The 7,927-nt window shown below is 52.7% G+C and overlaps 1 protein-coding gene across 1 annotated transcript in view; it reads right to left on the bottom strand.

The window, feature by feature from the left end:
• Positions 1–1,202: 1,202 nt before the first annotated feature.
• Positions 1,203–7,927, bottom strand: part of LOC311368742 (adhesion G protein-coupled receptor L3-like) — a gene marked incomplete at its 3' end in the record, with an annotated part of 50,511 nt that continues 43,786 nt past the window's right edge. The window contains exons 9-10 of the mRNA XM_084487527.1: positions 7,560–7,608; positions 1,203–1,301 (exon numbers count right to left, since the gene is read on the bottom strand). Coding sequence (XP_084343653.1) covers positions 1,203–1,301; positions 7,560–7,608 — 148 coding nt within the window. The remainder of the gene's footprint in view (positions 1,302–7,559; positions 7,609–7,927) is intronic.

The following is a 7,927-nucleotide window of genomic DNA, read 5'->3' as shown; positions in this document are numbered from 1 at the left end:
TTTGGCATTAGAGGATTCCAATTCAGAACAAAGTCCTCGCTGGCCCACGGCCCACGCTTTGGAAAAGATGAGGACATGAGCTCACATAACCTTGTAAATGCCAAAGGCTATGTTGGTGGTGTACACTCAGCCCTGCCAGGACTTGTATCCAACCCTGTCCCTCCAATCCTCCGTCCTCTGTCCTAATTCCAGTTGCTATCCCCTCAACAAAATCAGATTATTTTAATCCGGGATCTTTTTTTTTTTTTATGTCTTTCTCTTTTTTGGGCCGAAATTCGGATTACAGAGCAGATTATGAGTTTGGGAAATGCACGCGTTCCAGACGAGTTCCGGGGATTACTCATCCCGGGGATTACTCATCCCTGTCACGAGCGTGCGTAGCTGCCAGCATATGATTCGTGTTGTTGCGTTTCCTTTTGGGCGTTCACTGCGATTTCTCAGCCTTTCTGACAGTGGTCTTGTGTTGCTAGAACTCCCATGTAAGCCAGAATTGAGCGACCTTAGCTAGCTAGCTAGCAGTGCTAATTGAAATGCAGACCCGGTAATCATCAGGGATCACGACTCTGGAGAGGTTTTTTTTTCCTGAATTTCGCTCAAGCAGCGGATTACAATCTTCTTTTCCACCTAATACCATATATTACTCCTATGGGGCCGGAATCAATAAGGCTGATTCAACCGTCATCATGTTAAATGCGGTTGATGGGACTAAGCTGACAATGCGCCGTCAGAGCCCATATAATGGACACCCTGTGAACCTTGGATAACATCATCCGTCAACGTTAGAGCGGTGGTAGCTCAGACGCTCAACACAGGGGGTGTGTGTGTGTGTGTGTGTGTGTGTGTGTGTGTGTGTGTGTGTGTGTGTGTGTGTGTGTGTGTGTGTGTGTGTGTGTGTGTGTGTGTGCGTGCGGGGGGGTAGCCATTTTGTGTGAATCGTGCATCGGAAAAAAGACAAAACTCACACTGTGAAGACTCCGAGGAGATGATGAAACCTAGGCACTGATGTGATGTTGATAATTATACCAAAGCCCCTTAAAATAAAAAACCCAGCCGACATCAAACACTGACAGGAGCATACATATGCATTCATTCCCGCATGACGCGCGCACACACACAGGCACACACACACACACACACACACGCGCGCGCACAGCGTCTCTCCGTGGGAGTGAATCGGGGCGGTTATCACTTTGTAGACGCGATCAACAAACAATCTGCTCTTCATCGTCCTCCTCCTCTTCCTCGCGCCGGGGTGTTTTGTCAATCCCACCCCGGTGCGAGGCGTCGGCGGGGGGCTGACGCTGTGACGGGAACGCCGCAACGCTCCGAGGCGCGGGACGTCCCGCTGTGACGGTGGCCCGAGGGCGGCGTTGAGTGGAACGCCATCTGCGTTTTTTCTTTTGTTGTATTTTTTTGTCGTTTACAACACGGTCGGCGCGTTGTCTCTGCCGCTCGGCGACAGACAAAAGGAAAAGGTGGTTGACGCGTTCGCCGCTCACACATTCCTGGCATCCCGTCACTCAGCCCCCGTGGCGTCCGTACAAAGGCCCTCGCAGCAGTGCATTCTGGGACGCACGTCCAACGTGGAGCAGGTTGTGGTCGGTTTGGCGGGGGGGGGCGTTTTGCTCAAGGGCGAGTCTACGGGGGTAGACTGCGCGTCGGGGATTCTTACCCGGGACCATTTTCGCGGCATGGGGCGGGGACACCTACCCACCTGACATCCTGTTGACAAACACAAGCAGCGCAATTTATTTGTTTATTTACTTTTTTTTGTTTTGCCTTTGTTTTCTTTTACTAATCTATTTCCTTTTATTATTTCATTTGATTTCACGACGATGCTTCTGCGTGGAGCACTTTGAGTCTGCCTCGTGTTTGAAAAGTGCTATATAAATAAAGTTGCCTTGCCTGTTTCCAAATTATTAATGAACTTTTCCTCCTTCTTTTGTCCCCTTACAGCACTCTGTCGTCTGGCGACAACAACAACAACAACAACAACAACAACAACAACAACAGCAGCAGCAGTACCGGACCTGTGAGGGCCTATAAAGGGGGTCTCTCTCTTTCGTAGTATTTTGGGCAGCGTCAGGTGCGGTGCCCCCCCGCCCCCCCCCCCACCGCGCGGCGAGGCGGCCCCAGAGGGCCAGGGGCCCCAGAGGCCAGCGGCGTAGCCACCCCCCGACGAGAGCGTCTGCCGCCGGCGCCAGGAGGAGGGAGGCCATGTGGGCCGCTGTGCTGCTGCTCCTCGCCGGCCTCGTCGCACCGGCCGCTCTGGGTGAGTCCCCCCACTACCACTACTACTACTACTCTGTCAGAGTGCACCTGTTGGCGTGTTTGTTAGCGTAAGTCTGTTAGCGTGCGCCTCTAGCGCCTGTTAGCGTGCGCCTGGTGAGTCAGGTTCACCCCCCCCCCCCCCCCCTCACTACTACCCCCCCACTGCTAGTGTGCGTCTGTTAGTGTGTGTCTGTTAGTGTGCGTCTGTTAGTGTGTGTCTGTTAGTGTGTGTCTGTTAGCGTGTGTCTGTTAGTGTGTGTCTGTTAGCGTGTGTCTGTTAGCGTGTGTCTGTTAGCGTGTGTCTGTTACCGTGCGTCTGTTAGTGTGCGCCTGTTAGCGTGTGTCTGTTAGCGTGTGTCTGTTAGCGTGTGTCTGTTAGCGTGTGTCTGTTAGCGTGCGCCTGTTAGCGTGTGTCTGTTAGTGTGCGCCTGTTAGCATGTCTGTGAGCCTACGTCTGTTAGCGTGCGCCTGTTAGCATGTCTGTGAGCCTACGTCTGTTAGCGTGCGCCTGTTAGAGTGCACCTGTTGCGCCTGTTAGCGTGTCTGTTAGCGTACCTGTTAGCGTGTCAGTTGGCGTACCTGTTAGCGTGTCAGTTGGCGTACCTGTTAGCGTGTCTGTTGCTGTGCGCCTGTTAGAAGCTGTGTGTGTGTGTGTGTGTGGGCGGGTTAGCGGGTTCACATCGGCGTTCCCGCTCCTGTGTTCCGTTGACGTCCTGTGAGTGCGTGTCAGCGCGTGGGTCGGTTAGCTTGTTTACGTCGCCGCGGTAGCGCATTTCCTGTGCGCTGACATCCTGCGAGCGTGCGCGGGCGCGTGGGTCGGTTAGCGTGTCGTTTTGTGAGGGTTTTATTTATTTTTGTTTGGGAGCAATCCTTTGAAGGGATTCGGGAACGTCAGTTCCTTTGAGCAGAGGCGGGTTACGCGAGGTGACGGACCGATGAAAGCCTGTGTGTCTCTCCAGTTTGTCCCAGACCCTCCAGACGGAATTCTTCCCTTCCTTCTTCTTCTTTCCTTCGCTCTTTCTCACTAATTACGAGATGTTACCCCCCCCCCCTCCCTCCATCTCTCCCCCTTGTTCGTCATCTCCCCCCCGACTCATCATCCCTTTTAATTCCTTCCGACTCAGTCTCCACTGACTCTTTGATACCCCTCTCTCTCTGTCTCTGTCTCTGTCTCTCTCTCTCTCCCTCTCTCCCTCTCTCTCTCTGTCTCTCCCTCTCTTTCTGTCTCTCTCTCTCACTCTCTCTGTCTCTTTCTCTCTGTCTCGTTCTCACTCTCTCTCTCTGTCTCTTGCTCTCTTTCTGTCCCTCCATCGCTCTTCCTCTCGCTCTCTCTGTCACTCTAATTTTCTCTCTCTCTCTCTCTCTCTCTCTCTCTCTCCCTCCCTCTCCCTCTCTCTCTGTGTCTCTCGCCCCATCTCTCCCTGTCTTTAGATCTGCCCCTCTTCCTCTGGGCTGTCGCCTTCCCTCGATGATAGCAAAAATGAACCAAAACCATTTTCAAAGAATCATTAGTGCTCGGGTGGGAGGGGGGGGGGAGGGGGGAGGAGGGGGGAGGAGGGTGGAGTGGGAGAGAGTTTTCTCCCTTTCCGGTGAACGTTAGAACGTAGAGAAGTGGAAGAGGAAGGAAAGGGAGATAAAACGATGACTCACCTCCGCTGTTTCCCCGCGTTGCAATCTTAAGATTAATCTGCGCGGTCAATCTTATCGCCCAACCCGCCGCCGCCGCCGCTGCCTCCGCCTCGCACCCGGGTCCTCGTTGGCCTGTGAATTGTTTCAGAGGCAAAATAAATGAAGTCATTTAAATTCAGATTAGTGGAAGTCAATGCCGTTTGCCTGGCGGTGCAAACGCACGCGTACGCATAGATAGGTGTGTGTCTGTGTGTGCATTGTGAGTGACTGAGAGAGCAGTGTGTGTGTGTGTGTGTGTGTGTGTGTGTGTGTGTGTGTGTGTGTGTGTGTGTGTGTGTGTGTGTGTGTGTGTGTGTGTGTGTGTGTGTGTGTGTGTGTGTGTGTGTGTGTGTGCGAGAGAGAGTAATGAGTGTGTATGTGAGTGAATGTGTGTATGTGTGTGTGTGTGTGGTGCGCGTGGGTGTTTGATTTATTTTTTTCTTTTTGGGTATGGATTGTAGATTGTGCTTGTTTGTGTGTGTTTGTGCGTGTGCTAGTGAGTGAGTGAGTAAGTAATGAGTCTGTGTGTTGTATGTGTTGGATTGTTTTTCCCTTTGGATTGGGACTTGTGTGTGTGTGTGTGTGTGTGTGTGTGTGTGTGCGTGCGTGCACATTTGTGCATGGGGGGTCCCAATCAACTAGGAAGTAGAAGTGTGTGTGTGTGTGTGTGTGTGTGTACGTGTGTGTGTGTGTGTGGGGGGAGGGTTGTAAGGAGTAAGCCAATGGCCCATAAAAATGTTAATTTGAATCGGCTGAAACCATTAAATGGAGGGGGGTGTGTGTGTGTGGGGGCGGGGGGGCGGGGGGGGATTGGAGGGCTAATTGAATTGTTTTTGTCCTCTGATATGTATGTGTGTGTGTGTGTGTGTGTGTGTGTGTGTGTGTGTGTGTGGCGTCCACTGCTAATGAAGGTTGTTCGTCGCTGTTAGTTTAGCCTTAATAAGGAACTGAGACGATGTCTGGTGGCAGCACGTTGTTCCAGACCCCCCACCTGCCCCCCAACGCTGTTTTATTTAGTTTGGTCCCCCCCCCCTCCCCTCGCCTGCTTTATTGATCAGGTGGCGAGGTCACATGGCGCCCTTGATTTAGTACTTGTTGGCAGAGAGAGAGAGAGAGAGAGAGAGAGAGAGAGAGAGAGAGAGAGAGAGAGAGAGAGAGAGAGAGAGAGAGAGAGAGAGAGAGAGAGAGAGAGAGAGACGACAATAGGTTGCGTACTTAAACTGCACAACACAATTATAATCTCTGAAATCACAAATGAAGGATCCATGGGCTATTGTGAATTTCCCACCGACACACACACACACACACACACACACACACACACACACACACACACACACAGCCATTCGTTACTTGTCAAGGAAATGCATGCAGGCAGGGCCGAGCGCACCCCCATAAACCCGGCACAGTACCGCCGTGTCTGAGCCCTGACCTTGGATTTGATTAGCGTGTATTAGCGCCGTAAATTTAGTGCGAATCAATAGTCGTCCGCCTTGCAAATCGGGCCGTAGATCCTCGCCGGTGAACCGCTGTCGAGTTCTGACTCGAACAAACGGGTTTGAGACGTTTGTTTACCGCTTTTGACCGGCACACCCACCACTAACAAAACTATTACGAAAGCCCCTCAGAATCGGTTGCCGCGTTTACACCTAGCTTACACGTGCACGCAAATCAATGAAGGCAAAATTTCAGTACGGAATCTGTTTCGGCACCAAACAATAAGCGACGGTACCGACGCAAACCTACACCCCAAGCACCCACCCACCCATCCCCAATCGCCTGCCTTCGCTGCGGCAGATGTAGCAGCAGCAGCAGCAGCAGCAGCAGCAGCAGCATCAGTAGTGGTAGTACATGTGGCAGTGCCAGAACTAAGCCTTGTTATTATGGTAGCGGTGGAGCGAGGAGGAGAGGAGGAGAGGAGGAGATGCCGTCTCCTTGGTGTCGTTGTGGGCGATGCTCGTGTCTTCTCACAGCGTGTTTGGAGCCGGCCGGCTCCTGGGGAACCTGGCCTACTTTACCGCCGTAATCCCTGGTCCCCTGTCTCTGTCTTACACAAGCACACACACACGCACACATACATAAACACACACACACACACACACAAAGACACACATATAAACACACATGGACACACATGTGTGGGTGGCGTACATGCATGCGTGTCGTGCATACATGCATGCGTGTTGTGTGTACATGCATGTTGTGTGTACGTGCCCAGGCCGGGGCGCAGGGCTGTGTGTTGACAGAGAAAGCCGCCACTAGAGCTGTTGTCCTCCAGGTGCAGATGTTGGATCTCACACGCGACGGGGGGGGGGGCGGCTGTGCACCGGGATAAGCCCAAGTGTGCACAGAGGGATGGCTACACACAAACGTGCATGCACACAGGGTAGCAGTCATGCACACACATGCACACACACACACACATGCGCACACACGCAGACATACACAAACACCTACACACATGCATAAACAAAGGAGATACGTCTTATACACACATACACATTTGTAAACCCACATTCACGCACGCACGCACGCACGCACGCACGCACACACACACACACACGCCCTAGCGCTTAGTAACGGTGTGTGTTGCCTTGTTTCTCAGTGGCAGGCCGACTGCTGCCCTGCCTAGTTGTTATTTATACATCAACGTCCAACTGTCATCCTGCTAAGGGGGGCTTGGGGGACTGGGGAGTGGGGGGGGGGGGGGCTGGGGGGCTGGGGGGGCCGGTGGGGTTTGAGGAGGGAGGAGGAACGCTCGAGGACTCACGTCACGACAGAGAGAGAAGGCCCACTGCTGCAGAGAGGAACGCCGCGCCATTACGGTGATACAATGATACTAAAACATATCCGCAAGGAGGAGACCGGGAGGGAACGATGGGGAGTGTGTGTGTGTGTGTGTCTCCCTCGTGTGTGTGTGTGTGTGTGTGTGTGTGTGTTTTGCAGCTACCTTTTGTATATTTGTGTGTATCGTGTGTGCTTGCTGGGGTGTGTATGTGTGAGTGCGTCTCTCTCGTGTGTTTGTTTGTGTGTGTGTGTGTGCGTGTTTGTTTTTCAGCTACCTTTTGTTAGATTTGTGTGTGTGTATCTGCGTGTGTCTCTCCTGTGTGTGTGTGTGTGTGTGTGTGCACGCGTGTGTGATTTTCAGCTACTTTCTGTATAGTTGTGTGTGTGTGAGCATATGTACACGGCATCTGTGGAACAGCAGAGGGGCGGCGAAGCGATCCACACGCAAAGTCATCGCAAAGATCAGCGCAGGAGATTGCGAAAAAATGAAATAAAATAAAACTCCTAGCAAACCGGACCTGCTCGGGTCGGACATCCATCACGATCCTTCCCTTCCCTCGCATGCCCGGGAAAAAAAGCCTTCCGGAAAAAAAAGGAATTCCATATTCATACACACTATAACCAGACCCCTCTCCCCCCCCCGCCCCCCTCCGCCAAACCCATGAACCGCAGCCCAGGTAATGGATGACACCCCCTGCAGATCTCACACACACACACACACACACACACACACATTCTCCTACAATCACACACACACAGAGACACACACCCTGCAGTCCTGGGCCAGGACGGCGGGGGGGGGGGGTGAGTGTAGGCTGACACACATTGCTCACCGTCAGAGCCTCCGAAGCCCCATGCTGGATGCAGATGTCATAATGGTGGCTGGGTGGGGAATGGGTGGGGGTGGGGGTATGGGTATGGGGGGGGGGGGGGGGGTTGTTATCACGCAGGATGGATGGGACATGGAGATGAGGTGGTTATTTGAATAACTTTGGTCCACTCTCTCACTATCTGCGTTTTCCCTTTTTTCCAGGTTTTAAATGGCAGTAGTTTGGAGCGTCGAACCGTAGCATAGCAACTGACCCATTCGCAGCCAATGGGTTGACTCAATGGTGTGTGTGTGTGTGTGTGTGTGTGTGTGTGTGTGTGTGTGTGTGTGTGTGTGTGTGTGTGTGTGTGTGTGTGTGTGTGTGTGTGTGTG

Source organism: Micromesistius poutassou (assembly GCF_964030765.1).
Source record: "Micromesistius poutassou genome assembly, chromosome: 23".
NCBI classification, from domain to species: Eukaryota; Metazoa; Chordata; class Actinopteri; order Gadiformes; family Gadidae; genus Micromesistius; species Micromesistius poutassou.
The sequence above is the reverse complement of the archived record's forward strand: the minus strand, read 5'-3'. Positions and strand labels throughout refer to the sequence as shown.